The sequence below is a fragment of the Vicugna pacos genome, chromosome 19 (assembly GCF_048564905.1).
Source record: "Vicugna pacos chromosome 19, VicPac4, whole genome shotgun sequence".
Classification (NCBI taxonomy): domain Eukaryota; kingdom Metazoa; phylum Chordata; class Mammalia; order Artiodactyla; family Camelidae; genus Vicugna; species Vicugna pacos.
Genome location: NC_133005.1, coordinates 36,608,427 through 36,626,790, shown reverse-complemented (window position 1 = coordinate 36,626,790; position 18,364 = coordinate 36,608,427). Strand labels below are relative to the sequence as shown.

Here is an 18,364-nt window from a genome sequence, read left to right as displayed (position 1 = left end):
AAAGGACAAACGACAGTAAAACTGTTTGACAGCACGAGGGCCCTGATGGGTCTCCATTGCCTGGGAGAAGAACCCACCAGCAGGGCCTGTCATCTTTGATGGAGAACAGAGCCCACTGCGGCTTAAACTGTCAGGACTTTGATTCTCATTACTCAGCTCACCCGGAGGCTCCTTCATCATAAATCCACCTTCTTTAGTGGCTCAGAATCAGGCCTTTTACAGCAACCATCTGTATAAACAAAGTATTTTTGGGTCTAGAAACGTGGTTTCTTCTCTGGGCAAGATTTTTTTGACTTAATTGTCCCCTCACCTCCAACTCTCATGCTTAAAAAGATCGCAACTGGGCAAAAGAAACATATCATTTTATTCCACATCTGTTAAAGAAAACAAAAACACATTTGGATTCCACCCTTCCCTGAGGGAGAGGACTGTTGGCACTGGGCCCCGCTCTGCAAGGCTTTGGATGTCAGGCTGAGGAATGGACGTTTATTTCCGGTCTCCAATCTCCTGGCCTCTGGCCTCTGGTCTTAATCTTTGTACTTTCCCTGGATTCTGTCTCCCCAAATCTTCTGGACCCATCTCTAAGCCTCCCTCTGCCCACGCAGGAAGGAAAAGAGAGTTCACTGCATAAATATCCAGCCTCAAGGTCTTGGACAGAGTCTTGGGGAAGCTCCTGGCAGGCGGTTCCTGGCTCTGACGACCTCACAGCTTCTCCCAATGGCACCATCGTGGTCCTTCCCCCGCCCTCAATGCCCATCTCCCGCAGCCCCACCGTCCACAGAAGTCAGCAGTGGCACGTAGGGAAGGCTTGGTGGTGATGGGTGAATTTGGCTCCCCCGTAATCTCCATCACCACCCCCAAAGCCACCTTCGATAAACATACAATCTAAGTTAATGCAATTCACCTCCCTAGCAGGCTGCCTGTTTGGACCAGACCGCTCCCCCCAAGCCCCTCCCACATAGACAACCTGGGTCGCCGCTGCAGAGATCTGACCTCCTTCCCAGCAGAGGTTCACGTCCGGGGCTCTGAGCCAGGATGTTATTTCCCTCCTCTGTTGACCCCGTCTTCTTCTCTTCAGCCCTGGACCGTCTCCTAGCCTGACTCCAGGGGGCGACTTTTGCAGTGTGGCCTCCGTGAACAGCATCACCTGGTGCCCAGCAAAGAGGACACCACGCAACACCAGCACGAGGCCTGTGGTTTCCACAGCCTAACCACAGGCCTCGCGCAGGTGTCCTGCAGCTGCTTCCTCACTGGTCTCCCTGCCTCCATGCTTTCTCCCCTCAGTCCCCTCCTCCACATCGCCGGCACAGTGAGTCCATAATTACCAGTGTTTTTTTGAGCACTAAGAAGGTTGTAGACTTGTGTTGAGTGCTTTATGTACATTATCTTACTTAGTGCTTAGAAGAAAACTGAGAGGCAAATACTAAGATTATTTCCATTTTAGAGGAGGGGAAACTGAAGCTCAGAGAGGTGTAGTAACCAGCCTAATATCACACAGCAAGTGAATGGCAGAGTCAGGATTTGAAACCAGGCCTGGCTGAGTTCAGACCTTTAGACTGGAATGTTACCCAGCATCTCTGGACTCACTAAAACAGTGCTTCAGAATCACCTCTGAAGAGGGTCTGTTAAAATGAAGAGCTCATCTATGATGGACCCCTCTGTGTTTTGACAGCCTCCTCCTGTCCCCACTGTAGGTGATTCTGATGCAGATGGGCTGTGGACTACACTTGGACAAAGACTCTCAGATCCTGTTGCTCCTCTTCCTAAAATCAATAGGTCCCTTCTCTCCTCTGAACTGAGTCCAAAGTCCTGAACAGGTAATGTAGCCCCCTTTCTCTCTTCTGCCCTAGTTTTTGAGTTTGTGTCCTGTCTCTCACCCCTGGGCATTTGCACGTGCTGCACCCTCTGTCTGCAGCTTTCCCTCTTCCTTTGCCTTGTTGGTTCCTGCTGGGCTGGGTCCTGGGTTATAGTCTCATTAGGCAGTATAACTGTGGATAAGATCTTCATTCTTTGGGGGTCTCCATTTCTCCACTTGAGCCATGAGGATTTGAGTAGATGCTGGCTCTGTGGACAGAGACAGCCAGAGCAGGCTCTAACCACTAAAGCCAGCATCTGAGGCGCCCCTCCTGACTGTGGGACAGTGGCCTGTTTTCCTGGCGGGTGGTAAGCTCCAAGACACACTGCTGAAAAGTTCCAGGGAAGTCCAGACCCAGTGCCTTGGCTGCCACATTGGCCAAATCAATGTTTCCCCACCTTATCTCCAACCGGCTTGCTCATAATATTTAGACATGCCTCAGATTGAGAAATCTGATGACTCAGAAAGAAAGCGGCCAATAAATTACCGTTTAAAAAAAATTTTTTTTTTGGTTCAAACCGCTTTGAGTTCCTATCATTTGCGATGAAAAACATCTCAACTGTTACATGTAGACAAATGGTTCTCAGACTGAGCACACTTTGTGGGGAAGGTAGAGAAAGCTTTTCCTTTAGAGATTAAGTGATGTGGTCTCTTGGAGCACAGAAACTTCTGAATCTGGTCCCATTACTGGGAACGGGAACAGAGTGGATGGGAACAGAGAAAAGCCAGGCTTCAGAGTCGAATATCCTGGAGTCTCATGCACCCCCACTGCTTGCAAGCTCCCAACACTGGTTAAGGGAGTCATGATTCCTCCTGCCCAGGAGTGGTGATGAGGATGCCAGGAGCCCATGCACTGCACCTGCTAGTACAGAGGGGTGCTCACTCCATGGCACTTCCGAACCTCCACCTTTCTCCTTGGATAAGGTGCAGGCAGACGCCATCTTGGAGAAGAGCAGGGGAGGGAGGGAAACTGAACAACCACATTTGTTCCTGAAACACTTGAGTGAAGTCGGTCTTCCCTGAGCAGTTTAAATAATTAGCCTGGCTCAGGGTTTTGCATTTTTTACTGTGTGAAGCTCATGACAAGATTGGACCCAGGACAGAGGACAGTAGCAGAGCCTTTTGTGGTATTTACTATATGCCGGACACTGTTTACATGTGTCCCCCACCAAGGGAAACTGGGGGCCAGAGAGGTTAAATGACTTGCCTGAGGCCACACAGGAAGTGGCAGAGCTGGGATTTGAACCCAGGTCCTCTGGCTCCAGAATATCCCTCGATCCTAATCATTGCACTAGATTTTTCTTTGCATATCTGAATTCAAAGCGAGGAAGTTTGCAACCCTAGTGCAACCCTAGTGGTGCCTATATAAATAGGGCTTTAATTTTTGTGTGCAGAAAAGAGCATTCCAGGACTTACCAACTAGCCATGCTTGGGCTGCCTCCACCTTGGACGTGCTTTATTTGGTCCATGCAGTGCTTTACATATTGGAAAAATAGGCTTTTTTTTTTTCCCTTGGCTTCTCCTAAAAAAAACCCCTAGGGCTGGAGTTGAGGGGTGAGGCCACATTTGAAGGGGGGGTCTGTTCACTGCAGGGGGAGGGAAAAGAGGGAACTTCGACCCCTGAATGCAGCTCAGTCTGAGGTGGTTTCCTGTACCCCCGGAGTCCTCATCTGGGTCAAGGCACGTCCCTGGGAGCCAGCCATTCGTCCCTGCTAGGAGTACAATGCGCTCTTGTCTCCTGCCAGCTGGAGGCCCGGGAGGGAAAAGGCAGCTGTGGCCTCTGGTTAGATCCCAGACTTCATCGTCCCTGGGCTCTGTGCCCTTGCCGACCCCCGTCCCTCTCTGGGCTTCTCTTTCCTCATCTGTAAAATGGGCGTGCGGCCTCCTCGCCAAACTTCCAGACCTCTCACCCCACTTTCTTGTCCTCCTCTGGATACTCATCCTTCCCAGATCTGAGTGGGCACATGACCCAAACTCAGCCAATCAGACTCTCTTGGGAGAACCAGAAATGTAAGGGGAACTAATGCTAAGAGGAGAAATAGGTGGTGCCCTGAAGACCCAGCCCTTTGCTGCTTCTCAAGTCCCTGGCACTGATCTGTTACTATCCTTTCCAAGTATTTTTAGAAAATACAACCTGCCACGTTAAGTTTATCACATCTTAAATTCCTGAATGGATTTGGATCTATTTCTGGGCTTTGAGTTTTGTTCCATTAATCTGTCTATTGATAGAGCCCAGTGCCACAAAGCTTGAATTATTGAGATTTTGTGACATGGTTTAACATCTTATAATGCTGCTCCTCTCTCTTCCAGAGATTTCCAGGCTATTTTTGCTTGTTTAATTTTCCATATGATTAATTTTAAAATTAGCTTCTCTGGTTAAAAGGCTAATGGTACTTCTACTGTGGTACCAATGAACTTACAAATCAATTAAGGAACAACAGACATTGTTTTCATGATGAAACGTCCCATCCAAAATCATGGTGTACCTTTCTACGTGTTGAAGTACTTTTTGTGTGTTCTTCCATAGTGAGGTCACGTTTTCCTCAGTAAATCTTACACATCTTTTGTTAAATTTTATTCCTAGGTATTTAATCTTAATTTTGTTATTGTAAGTGGAAAATTCTCTTTCAATATATCTTTCAACTGATGCTTCCTTGAATATAGGAAAGCTACTGACTTATGCGTGCTAATTTTGTATCTGGACATCTTACTAAATTATCTTGGGTTTCCTACACACAGAATCATTTCTTATGTGTAATACTGGCAATTTTACCTTCACCTCTTCTGTTTTTATATCCCTATTTCCCTTTTGCCATCCAGTTCTACTGACAAGTACTTACGGCACTGTCTTAAATATCCCATTCTGTGTTAAACTATACCGGTGAAAATGTATACTTTTGTCTTGGTTCTTCAGTGGAAATGCCACTAGAGTTTCTCCGATAAGCATGATGTACTCTGATATATTTTACCATGTTTTGTTTTGTTTTTCACTTTTTAAAAAAATTTTTATAAACATTTTTTATTGAGTTATAGTCATTTTACAATGTTGTGTCAAATTCCAGTGTAGAGCACAATTTGTCAGTTATACATGAACATACATACATTCATTGTCACGTTCTCTTCTGCTGTGAGCCACCAGAAGATCCTGTATGTATTTCCCTGTGCTACACAGTACAATCTAGTTATTTTACCATGTTAAAGAGGTAAATATCTATTTCTGTTTCATTGAGTATCCATGAATTCTTACTTATGAATGTATCTGTGGGTGTGAGTTTTCATCAAGAATGGATGTTGAACTTTCTCAAATGTCTTTTTAGCTCCTAAACAGAATAATATGACCTTTTCTCCTCACATATTACATGAATAGGTTTTGTAATATTGAACTAGCTTTGCATTCCTGGAATAAAAACCATTTGGTCATGATGTATGATTATTTTATCGTGCTTGTGGTTCTGGTTACTAATATTTTATTTCGAGTTTTTGCATCGAAACTTACAAGTGAAATTTGTTACTTTCTTTGCACAATTCTTCTCAGGCTTTGTATCAACGTGATACTTCATAAAAATAATTTTAAAGTTTTCTTTCTTTGCCTATGCTTTCAAACAACTTTACCTTAGAATGATCTACTCTGTAAAAGTTTCATAGGATTTGCCTGTGAAACTAGGTAAGGCAGTTTTTTTTTTGTGGGCAGATCTTTGATAACCTTCTCTATTTCTTCGATGGCCTTGACACTCACGCAGGGACAGCAACACCATCTGGGAACTTTATAGAATTCAAGATCTTGGGCACAATCCCAGAGCCGGAGTCCGAACTTAACAGCAGGCTAGGTGATTTGTACGTCCATTAACGTTCAGGAAGCATTTCTATGGGAATCGGTCTGTTTTTCCTCTGTTCCAAAGCCAAATGGTGAATTATATTTTCCTGGAAAGTCATCCTTTTCATCCATGTTTTCAATTTTAATTATATAGAGGTGAAGTAAGTAGACCTATGTGATTCTTTCTTCTCTTTTTCCGTGGTAAAGTCTCCCATTATCAGTTCTTACTACGTTTGTACATTTTTTTTCTGAACTGCGTTCACTAGTAGTTCATCTGTTTTATGGCTGTTGCCTCCACTCCCCATCATCATCAAAAGAACCAGCTTTTGGGATTTATTCATTAATTTATTTTTTTTTCTGTTTTGTGACTCATTAATTTCTGCTTTATCTATAGTAATTACTTTTGCTTTCCTTTAGTTCATTTTCTTCAGTAATTCCTTCTCATAAAACTTTTGGAATCAAATGATTAATTTTTCTTTTTCTTTTTTTTAGTGATCTTTAAAGCTGATAAGGATATTTATGGCTGAACATTGGCTTAGTTGAAGCCCCCACGTTGAGATATGTAGAATTTCTATTATCATTGTGTTTTAAGAATTCTCCACTATTGGTTTTATTTCCTCTTTAACTAAAGAGATAGTTTAAAATTTTTTCTCGGTGAATCTGCCCTCTTAAATTATTCTATTATGGATTTCCAACTTCACTGCATTGTGATCTGAGCATAGCATTTGCACTATCCCACTTTTAAAAAAATTACCAAGGCTTTCTCTGTAGCCTGACATATGGCCTGTATTTGTGAATGTTCATTATGTTATTTTTGCCTTCTAAATCCTCTTTTTCTGTATTCTCGATCTTTCAAGGGCTGAGAGAAGTGACTTAAAGTCTTCTAGAACAAGCAGTTATAGAGCAAGGTGACCTGAGAGTCATTGGGTACACGGACACTCACATCGATCTTCGATGACAGTTGTACCCTTAGTTCTGCACAGAGCGCTTCTTTGCCTTGTGTGATACTTTGCTACTCTGATTTCATCTCATGGAAGACTGTAATCCTTCCTTTCATTTTGTTTACATTTACCTGCTATATTTTTGCTCCCCCTTCACATTTAATCTTTCTCAACCACTTGTTTTAGGTGACTGTCTTGTGTACAATATAAAATCAGCTTCTGCTTTGTGATTCAATCTGAAATTTTTTTCTTTCCATAATTAAGGACATTTCTATGTATTGCAGTGGTGATATAGGTAGTTTGAATTGTGCCATTCGGGGTTTCTTTTGGCGGGGGTAGGGGCGGATAGTTAAAAATCTTACCCTGTGAAGCCTGGCTTTTTAAAAATTTGCTTTATTTTCTGTAGATATTTCTTCCAATATTTAGGAAAGGTTGGATTTTTGTCAGATGATTACCTTTATGCATATAACATGTTATGATATCTTTGTCCTTATTTTTAAGACAGTATCTATTAGTTCCCTTTTATAAAATTACGTTTTTTCTTCCTCCCCTCTCTTCCTCTCCATGTCCTAATTTTAGCCAATCTTGCTTACTTTTGTACTGTTAAATACGCTTGTAGTTTGATCACTTGATGTATCAGCTTTGAATTCTATGCTGCAGCTCCCAGGCATTGAATTCGCTTTTTGTCTGGTTGTCTAAAGGATTCTTCATAATAACTCTACTGCCATGTGGTTTAGTGTTGGCCACTCTGGGTCATTTTCTCTGGCACATAGTGTCACCTTTGAATGTGTAGATTCAAGCCTTCTTTTATTTCAAGTTTTCTTGAGTTATATCTTTAAGTATTTGTTCTTTCAATCATTTTGTGTTTAAACTTGTCATTGGAAAGACTTGATTTTCCTGGGTTGGCTACTGGCTGATTGTTCCTGCGGGTGCTGGGAAGAAGGAGGGTAGTTTCTTGGCCTTTGTTACGAAAAGGTGCCCTCCTCTCTGACAAAGAGACAGACTATTCCCTGCAAATATGTCTTCTCTTTGTAATTCTTTGTTACAACATCACTGTTTCTAAGAATCAGATCCAAGAACCAAACGAGATCCAGCCCAGAAGACGGCTGCTGCTACTCACCCCTGTCCCTACACTCATTTTTATAAACAAGGAGTACAGCTCAGGGCAAGCACTCATCCCCAGAAAGTGCATTTTTGCTGATGTTGTCTGAGATTTGCCACCACTGAACCCACTCAGCACCTCCTTTATTGCTTCTGATCTATTTCAAAGCTGCTTTTGGAAAATTTCACATATACTATGAAGTCTGTGGATTATAATTCTCTAATGATTTTTCTACAAATGGGGCTTGTGGGTTTTTTTTTTTTTTCATTCTTTTTGATGCTTTGGTATGATTTCTAGAAGGAGAGGGGGAAATGTTGCCTTCTGCGGCCACTTTCCTTCTCCCATTCACTCCCGGAGTCCTTTCGGCTCCTCTGGGACACAAGCAGAGCAGCTATGACTGCTGCCCCCACTTTCTATGAGAGAAAACAGAGGTTCTGAGGCTCTTGCGGGGCTGCGGCGGGCAGGAGGGCCCTGTGTATCTGGGTCTTGAGGGCTGTCTGCATATCAGATCGACGTGGGTCTCTTTTTCCCTTGTCTTCTGAGTCACGCTGGCACTCAGGCAGGACAACAGGGAGTTGGGGAGATTAAGGTCTGGCTGCCTCGTTTTTTCCACTCCAAAGTGCCAAGGCAGTTGATTGGGAGCCACGAGGCCGCCTGGTCCCCTGTCCTGGGGAAAGCAAAGAAGGGGAGTCTTGCTGCAGCCCCTCTCCTCCAGCACCCATCCCCACCAGTCGATAGCCAGGAACACGGGCAGGACCGCTCCCGAATATCATCGCCCAGCCTGAGATGAGGCCCAAGTGGAATTAGCCTGGGAAAGTAGGACAGAAGGCTGCCCCGTTCAGCCCTGCTTGCGTCTGGGTAGCTGCCCCCTGCCTCTGGGCTTTTTGCCGACCACATTCCCTGCATAATCCTGGCTCTCCCTGGAGGAGGAGCTGAAGGATGGCTTTACTGCAGCTGAAATCCTTGTATGTTAGAGATCCTCAAACCTCCTAACCCAGATATGCCCCATCATAGAGACAATTCAGCCCCAAGGCCTGGATGTCAGAAAAGAGGACATTTCCCCCATCCCTCTGCCTCTGATGCAGACGTGGTTTTCCCCTGCTATGTGAACAGGAGCAAATGAGGGAGGTTTGCCTTCTTTGCTTCGTCCTCTAGAATTCTTGACAAAGAGGCTAGCACAGTGCTGGTAAATAAATACACAGCAAGTGTGTACTGGAAGAACTATACTTCTTTAATAAAATCCCTTTTATTAAGTGCCTGCTGTATGCACTAGACCCATGATATTCTCAAATCCTTCCAACCACCATGGGAGGGAAGCCCTGTCATTATTCCCTTGTACAGATGAGAAAGCCAAGTCTCAAAGCATGAAAAGTAGCCTATTCTGTATTGAACTGGTACAAATAACATCTAGCCAAATTGACTCCAAAACATTGAGAGATAGAGCCTGGATTAGTCAGATTTTGCTGCCTAACAAAACCCTCAAAACCTCCATGACTTTTAATAGCAAATTCTCATTTTTCTCACTCACAGGTCTGCAGGTCAGCTGGGAAGTCTGGCGTCAGGCCGCAGGTTGAGTTCAGCCTTCTGTATCATGGTCAATGGCAGAAACCAGGAAGGCCACATGGAGACACATGATTCCTCTTGAAACCTCGACTCAAAACTGGCGTCCATCACCTCTTCACCTTCCACCGGTCGAAGCCAGTCACATGCCCGAAGCCCCAGCACTGGGTCATAGTGGGAGGCCCTGCAGACATGTGGCAAAGGGTGTGAATGTCTAATTCCAATGCGGGAAGAGTGTCAGAATTGGAGACCATGGTCTCATCTACCACAGGACGGTTCTGAGGTAGTTAATTAATTGTGTGGCTTGGCAATGACTCTCCTCAGGTCCCAAGATGGCTGCCAGAGCCCTGAACCGATCTCCGGCCGCCTTGTCCACTCTCACACACCACAGAGTGTGCTGTTAGTGCGACCAACCTTCCTGGTTGTTCAGGACTGAGGGATTTTCTGGGATGTGGGAATTTCAGGATGAAAACCAGGAAAGTCCGGGCAAGCCAGGGTGAGTTGATCACCCTATGTGGTTAGCGGACTGTTCCTGAACATTTGGGGACAACTGGAGGTGACGTGTGTGTGTGTGTGTGTGTGTTGCTATTCCATAGCCCAAGACAACAAACAAACACTCGGTTTTACACAGTTCCAATCACGGTGGTGGTCTGGCACTCCTAATTCCACAGGGAATCTCACTTGGCTGATTTTCTGTCACCTCAAGCATCTCCCTAAAACTCCATTATCCTTTCTTAATTCTACAGAGTGATTTAGTTCAGCCTTCCAACTCCAAATCTGTTTTGCATAACCAAAATGGCTAAGCCACTGGCCTTTGGCACAGCTAAACTTCAGGGCCAAAGTCAGGTGGCACATGTGTGCTGCTGGTCTCTACAGTGTCTCAGAATAATGTGAACCATTATCTCTGGCTTCTCTTGAGTCAGAAGACCCGGCCACACTGGACATGTATTTCTGTGTGGCTACAGTTGGCTGAACTGAGTAGAGGCAGCTTCCTTTTGAATGGAACAGTGCCTTCCAGTTTTCCACTGTCCCCACCCCTCCCTACTGCCTCCCTGACATGACAGACTGGCTTCATTCACTTACCTTACTTGCTTGGAGACTTGAGTTGGCCACTCTCTCTTCAGCAGCACAGAAACAGCAGAAATTCTGCAGTTTTGGTCTTTCCTTCCCCTCTGCCTCTCAACCTGGCCGAGCTTCTGTACCTAGAAGAATTTCTTCTTGCACTGATGTGATTCGTGCTTATAGAAACACGAATAGTTAGCTTTTTTGTTGCTGCTTTTCGGCTGTTGTTTTAGGTGGTAGATGTACTTCGTTAGTTCAGCAGCTGTGAAAATGCACCTCTCAGGTCTTCAGTGTGGAGCCTGACTGACAAATGGACCATGGATTCGTCCCCACAGTTGAGTGGAGGCCATGCTTCCCTGGGGCTGCTCGCAGTTAATCACGGAGGGATGCAGGGGTCCCGAGGCAGGCTCCTTTCTGGAAATACAGGGCTCCTCTGGAGGCTCAAGGACTTCCTGTCAGCCTTATTACACTTTTTTAGAACTGCCCTGTGGCAGTTCTAAACTAACCAATCTTCCTTCCTTCCTTCCCTCTCTCTCAGCCTCTTCTGGCTCCCTCCCCACTTTCCTCCCTGCCTGTTTCCCCGAGGCAATCTCTTGTATGTCTTGTTTCATCCTGGCTGTATCAGAGGACCTGAACTAACACACTTTCCCGTAACAGATTTGGATAAACCAAATGGAAGAGAAAGTGGGGCTTCCAGGCAGATAAAGAGCATGAGGAGAGGTGTGGGAGTGGGAAAGCCCAGGGTGTGTTCACACCAGGGAAAATAGCCTGTCCTCAGGGGGCATCAAATTCCCATGTGCCAGCCTATGAAAGGAAGTACTGTGTGACTTTGGGTAAGTTACTGCACCTCTCTGGGCCTTAGTTTCATCATCTGCCAACTGGGAATAATAATGCTATGCATCTGATAGGGCCTTTGTAGGGATTAAATGAGGAAATAGAAGAAAGTGTTTTGAATGACCCAAGTTACCAACTGAAGTTAGAGCTATAATACACGAGTATTTAAAACGGTCCGTCTCTAGCTTCAGCTTTGAAGAAGGCAGCACACGTATTTTCCTTTCCTGACACAATTGGTCCGGGGCCTTTAGGATGCAGACATGAACCAGGCCTGGTCCCTGGAAGAGAGGATGCAGGCGCATGGGGTGGAAAGGGCTGCCCTTTCTCAGGCAGAGCTCTCTCTCCGGCTGAAGGAGTTGGGGTTTGAACTTATTCTTATGACCCTACAGCAACCAGATAAGAGTGGAGGCTGGGCGGGCCTGGAAAGTTGATCAGATGTCTTGTTTCTACTTGATAGTGGACATCTGGACACACTGAAACACCCACAGGGGAATGTCGGATGCTTGTCTTTGGGTGGCAGCCCCTGGTAGAGCTGGATGGAAGGAGGAGTTTCCTGAGGTCCCCCAGACATGTGGGCTTCACTCTTCAGATGAAGGCTTCAGGGCTGAGTGGCTCCCTGTCATCACTGCTACCAGCAACATGCCCATTGCACAGATGAGGTAGTTGAGGCTCAGAGAGGTGAAGTGACTTGCTTAGGTTTCATATGACAAGTGAGTGGCCAGTGTTGGGATTCAAACCTAGCTCTCAAGCCCTTCACCATAGGCTGAAGGGTTACTCTTGGGGTCATCTTTCCTCCTCTTCATTCTTGAGGTCATGTCAGCCCTGCCCTCTACAGGGCCCTGTCAGTCCTCACAGCTCAGGGGAGTTTGGGATTTCTGCCACTTTTCAGAGCCTGCCTGTTCCTGCAAGATACTATAACCAGAGAATTGAATGCCCTATTAGCCTGATAAGCATAGAAAACCTGAGCTATAAAAGAAAGAAAAAATAATGGGATAAAGCAACATTTTTGAATGCTCCCGACAGGCCAGTACTGTGAGAGGTGCTTTGGATGCACGATTACCTCATGTAGTCCTCACCACAGCCATAACTGCAAGTCATCTTAGTTAGGAATGTTTTTGGCTGCAAGTAAGAAAAAAATCTGACTCATAGTGTCTCCAGCAACATAAGTGTTTGATTATCTCCTTAAACACGATGTCTAGAGGTAAGTGGTTCCAGGCATGGTTCTTCTGCAGCTGTGGTTTGGGGCTTTGCAATTTTCCTGGCCTTCCTTCATGATACCCTCCCTCATCACGTCCTTACACAATGACCCCCACCAAAGAAAAGGAGGCAAATAGGGAGGAAAAAATTTCCCAGAAACCTCCAACAAAAGCCCAGATGGTGCTCATGTGGCCACCCCAGACCAATCCCTTGCAAAGACAGATATCTCTGGCTGCCTCAGACCAATGATGGTTCATTCCCTAGGATGAGGGTGGGTCCATCTTCCTAAACACCTGCCTGATTCCTGAACAAAATTGGAGGGAACCAGGAGCCCCAAAACATTCTTTTCTTTTTGGTGCCTGAGCAGTTGGCCTCTTCTCCTGGAGCAGGGGCTTGCCCCTGTGTTGAGGGGTGAAGAGGGACATGCTATTTCAGAGGGATTTGGACTGAGGTAATGGTGGTTTGCACTCCAGCCAGAGGTATGGGATTGCAGAGCTAACATTTACTGAGCACCGACTATGTGCCAGGCCCTGATCTGGGTGATTTCATTCTCTCATCATTTAATTTAGTCCTCACAACGGTCCTATGAGTAAGGAACTGTTCTTCCCATTTTTCAGATAAGAAAACTGAGACAAAGCCTTGACCCCTTATATGGTGAGAGGCTGAATTGGAAGGATTAACTGCTAATGGCAGTTGACTTTCATTAATGTTCACTGTGTGTCAGGCACTCTGACAGGTGTGTCTCTTGGATTAGGTCATTTACTCCTCACTTCATCCCCGTTTCACTGATGAGGCACCAAGGCCTGGGGAGGTGGAACAGACTGCCTGGGGTCATGTGGTTTAGTACTGGCCAAGCTGGGCTGTGAACCCCACTGCCAGAAGGCTTCCCCATGGGGCTCCCCAAATTTGGAGAAAACCCTCCAGGCCTGTTCTGTGGCCTTTTTGGGATTGTTGGCTTCACTGGTGGATAAAGCTGGATAAATAAACAAGAAGTTCAAGAAACTCCTTTTGTCTCTTGATGTTCTGAATCTGCTGAGGCTACATGAGGGTCACCCAACTGCCTTGACAGATGACATTAAACAGGCAAATAAATGAATCTCTAATGTGACAGCAGGAAATGTTCAGTTCTGTCAAAAAAAAGAAAAAAGAAAAAAATAGTTCAAGGCAATAGACAGAGCTGATGTGACCGCTTTAGACCAGGCAGTGAGGGAGGGCCTCTTGGAGGAGATAACAGTTGAGCAAAGAGGGACTAGGGACGTGATGAAACAAGCCAGCTGCACAAGTATCAAGAGAAGAGTGTTCCAGTCAGAAGGAATAGCAAGTGCAAAGGCCCTGGGGTGGGAGTGAGTGGCACATCTAGGGCAGGATGAGAGATGACTGTGGCTGGAGCAGAGTGGATGAGGCAGAGAGTGAGGGACATGAGGTCAGGAGGGGACAGATCACAGTTCCTATAGGACCTTGTAAAGATGTGGGCTGGGCTCTGAGGTGGAGCCATGGAAGGTTCTGAGCAGGATCCAGGTAAAAGACCTGACTTCGATTCTAGCAGGATCCGTCTGACAACTGCAGGAAGAATGGACTGTAGAGCAACAAGGGCAGAAGCCAGGAGGCCAGGGAGGAGTAACAGCTCATCCAGGAGGCTATTGTAACATGAAATGAAACCTGCCTAAATGCACCCAGCAGTGAGCGGCAGACATAGGATTAACATCGGACCTTCCCAGGTCCACGTTCTGCCCATTGTCTCACAAAACTCACACGTGCCAAGCACTTAGAGTTTGCAATTCTCTTTACTGACAAGCTCGCATCAATTCTTCACAGCAACCCCCTAAGGGAAAGTACAACTCTGACCTGTCTGTCCCCAGATAAGGAACTGGCCTAAGAGAGGGTACGTTCCCTGCCCAAGGTTTCCCAGGGGTAAATTGGAGTGGGGGGCATGTAGGGAGCCCTGAGGGCGGAGTGAGGTCCAAACCTTGCCAGTGCCCAAGGCGCGTCTCTTGCAGAGCCGCCGGCACCAGAGGCCAGCACCCCAAGCACCAGGTAATTGTGACCATGGCACCGTATTCTGAGCCCCTGCTGTGCTCCAAGAACACTCATTGGTCTGTTCCTTATAGCAGGTGAGGACGGGGGACTCAGCCAGATGCTCTGAGCTCTTGTGCTCGTTCCACTGTAGTTGTTGAAGGCAATGTAGGGGGCGGTATTATCCAGCCCAACCCTACCCAGGACCAACAGAATAGAAAACTAACGGTCTCTAGCCCTTCTGGGGTGGGGATGGGATAAGGAGGGGGCTAGAGTGGTGGAGATTGTTTCGGAGGAATGTGGCGGACAGCGCCCCCACTCGCCCCCTCCCGCCACAATCTCTCCTCTCCTACCGCGTGACCTCCCAACCTCACACTCCCTTCTCTATCCCCAACACCCCTCTGCCCCCTATATTCCCTTCCTTCCTCTTCCCCAAATACCCCCCACCCCTGCCCCGTGTAACCCCTCCCTCCCTGCACATCCCCTCCTTTGCCCCTACAGCACCCCTCCCTTCCCACCACATCCTCCTTCCTCCCCTCCAACCCGCATCTCCTCTCCTCCGCATCCACATTTTCCACCCACATTCCCTCCCCTTTCCTGGGCCAGGGAGTCGGGCAAGAGGGTCTCCTAGAGCGACCCCGCCCACCCCTCCGGACCTGGGAGGGATCGCGGCCCCGCCCCCCGCCCCGAGGCGGGCGGGCGGGGCGGGAGGGGCACGGGGGCGGGGTCGGCTCCGGGACTGCGCCCCCGTGGCCCCCGAGCCAGCCCGGCCGCCTCCCGCGCTCGGCCGCCGCAGCCTCGTCGCTGGCCCTGCCATGTCCTGGGCCGTGGTCTTCGGCCTTCTGGCCGCGCTGCTGCTGCTGCTGCTGCTGACCCGCCGGCGCACGCGGTGAGTGCCCCGCGCCCGGCCCGCCCCGGCTCCCCTCAGCCCGGCCGGCCCGCGCTGCCCCCGGGCTAGACAAAGGGGGCGTCCCCGCTCCAGCCCGCACCCCGGCTGCATTGAGGGGGTCGCCGAGCTGGCGGCAGGGCCACGGCGGAGCCCCATTCCAGTCCCCTGGGCAGGAGGGGGTCACCTTCCCACCGTCCCCCACAACTCCTGGGCGAGCCCCTCGGAGGTGGGAGACCCGGCGTCCTGCAGAGGGGGCTCCCGCGCTCTTCCTCCCGCCCCATCCCGGGCGAGGGGACCAGGCCGAGCTGCAAAGAAGGCGCCAAGTGGGGAGACGCGGTTGGGAAGGTGCAGGACGGAGGTCCCAGGAGGCTGGTCCCCCACCGTACACGCTCAGCTCGGCCAGGCCTGGCCCAGAGCACGATGCCTGGGACCGAGAGTCACGGGCGCAGAGTGGGTTTGTGGACAGGCTGTGTGACTCCCAGTGGAAGAAGCCCTCTCCTGCTCTTCAGCCTCTACCGGGATCCCGCACCAATTCGGTATCAGATTCTAGCCTCACTCTCAGCTGCCTTAAGGGGCCACCTTGCTTCTCACCCCTATTACACAGGTGGCAGAGTTGAGGCTGGGGACGGCAGAGGCTCTGAAGGATGCCCTCTTACCAGCGCTGGAACCACCCTCCCCAGGTTTGCCCCGACTTGGATGAAGGGGCTGGGTAGGCTCGGTATTTCCCTCTGCTTGAGAAACTCAGGCCCAGGAAGGGGGTCTCCCTTCTGCTGGGGAGAGAAGAACCAGGACCCCATGTCTCAGTTTCCTAGTCTCAATTCAATTGAGAATCTGCATTTTGGGAGAAAAAGTAAAATGCATCCATCTCAAATCAAGGAGATGAAAGTAGGCCTTTTTCTTTCTATAAAAAATTTTTAAAAATTGATTTGAATCGCACAAGGAATACATGTAACTTAAAACAAACATTTATCCCATTATAGATAAGACTGAAGCCCTTCTAACCACGTTTCAGACAATTCTGGACCTCTCCTGTTGATTAATGTAGGAGGAACCTTCCAGATCTTTTTAAAAACACACTTTTTATTTTAGACCAGTTTCATATTCACTGAAGAGTTGTACAGAGAGTTCCCAAATACCACTCACACAATTGCCACTATTGTTAACATTTTACATTATCAGGGTACAATCGTTAAAACTAAAAATTAACACCAGCCTGTTATGACTAACCAAAGCCCGGACTTTATTTGAGCTTCATCAGTTTTTCCATTAACATCTTTCTGTGCCAAGATCCCATCCAGGGTACCTCACTGCCTCTGGTTGTCATAACTCCTCAGTCTTCCAGCTGTTTTAAAAATTCCTCTTATAACATAGACATTAGCCTGTAGATAACACAGGGCGGTGGAAGTGTGTGTGCATATACAGCAGTGTCTGAAAATTCCAGAAAGTTTTCTGGAAACTTTTTATTTTTAAACAATGTGTTACTTGAATTTCTAAACAATGAGCTCACGGTATTTTTCTTCAACCACTGGACACCTTTCCAGGTGAAATTTAAAACCATGCATTCAATCATCTGCCTGGAAACACTGAAAACAAAAAAGAAAAAGTCAACGGACAAGTTTTCCTACGGAGAAATGAATTATTTTTCCTAAGTTGTGAGGCTTTTGGGTAACTCTGTATAGAGTTGTTTTCGGACTGTAACTTTGCGGTTTTCACTCCAGATTTTAGTTTTGACATCGATTCACATGTCTACGTGGAGATCTAATTCATTCTTTTGATCTTCTGTGTAGTATTCCTTAGTATGAAGAGCTGGCAGAGTTTTTTTTTTTTTCCCTTTTTATTCTTGTCCCTATTGGTGGACTTTTAAGTTATTTCCAGTGTTCTTTGCTATTTCAGACAATGTCCTGTGGTCATCCTGTGGGGCCCCCTGGTCTGTGCTTTTTCTCTGGGATACGTGAGGGTGGTCATAGCATACATGGATTCTGGGAGGCAGGTACCTGGGTGCTCAGCATATGGAAACTCGCAGCCTCCGGAAATAGGAATAAGTTGAGTAACCACTATCTGCCTCAGTTTTCTAATCTTTAAAATGGGGATGATGCTGATGCTCATGTAGGTGAGAGTGGATCACTGGTTTAGAGGGAATGCCAATTAAATGTTATTTTAGGTAATTCTTGCTATTATTCCAGAGAGCTAATTTATCTTTGAGGGCGAGGTGTTGATTTCTATACCAGTGGGTGGCTTAGGGATGTCAACAGTGGGTACTTGTGAGAAGTGTGAGTATGGGGGTCACTGATGGTTGCAGAGACAGTTGCATGATTCCTGGGGAGACCCCTCAAGGACCCCAATTTAGGCCCCCAATCTCATTTTCTCCTCCCATCTCAGCAAGGGAGCACTCTTGTTACTCCTTGTTTTGTTTTTTTTTTAAATATTTAATTTTGGGGGGAAGGGGTAGGTAATTAGGTTCACTTATTTATTTGTTTTAGAGGAGGTACCGGGGATTGAACCCAGGACCTCGTACTTGCTAATCATGAGCTCTAGCCCTTGAGCTATATCCTCCCTCACATCCCTTGCTTTACAGAGGAGGAAAGTGAGGCTCAGAGAGGCTAAGAAATTTGCCTAATATTGCCTGGATTAAAAATCTGGGCTGCCAGAATTTTTGATTTTCAGGAAAATTTGGATTTTCACTCTTCCCACACATTTTATAAGTGATCTGAATGCTCAAAATTCTCAAATCACAAGATGTTAAGATAGTAAGAGATGCAGTTATGACCGGAAGATTCCTAAGGAAGGACAAATAATCAAGTGTTGGAAAAAGAAGTAGATGAGGCTGCGTGTAGACAGTGATCCAAAGTCTGGGTCAAACACACGAGGCCCTGCACTCTTCATTATTCATTCCTTTTTTCTGACCAGCCCTCGAGGTTACAGCCATCAGCTCACCTTACAGCTGATGCTTAGAAAGGCTAAGTGGCCTCCTTAAGGCCACACAGAAGTTATATTCTATATCTAGCCGGTTCCAAACTTCATGCTTTTCCCAGTTTAAAAAAGAAAAAAAAAAAGCACCACTTTAGTCAGTCAACAACTCTTGTCTTTATTTGTCTTT

The 18,364-nt window shown here is 46.9% G+C and overlaps 1 protein-coding gene across 1 annotated transcript in view; it reads left to right on the top strand.

Moving 5' to 3' along the window:
- The first annotated feature begins 15,102 nt into the window (after window positions 1-15,102).
- The window catches only part of PTGIS (prostaglandin I2 synthase), a 35,001-nt gene continuing 31,739 nt past the window's right edge, over window positions 15,103-18,364 (top strand). The window contains exon 1 of the mRNA XM_072944370.1: window positions 15,103-15,267. Coding sequence (XP_072800471.1) covers window positions 15,194-15,267 — 74 coding nt within the window. The 5' untranslated portion in view covers window positions 15,103-15,193. The remainder of the gene's footprint in view (window positions 15,268-18,364) is intronic.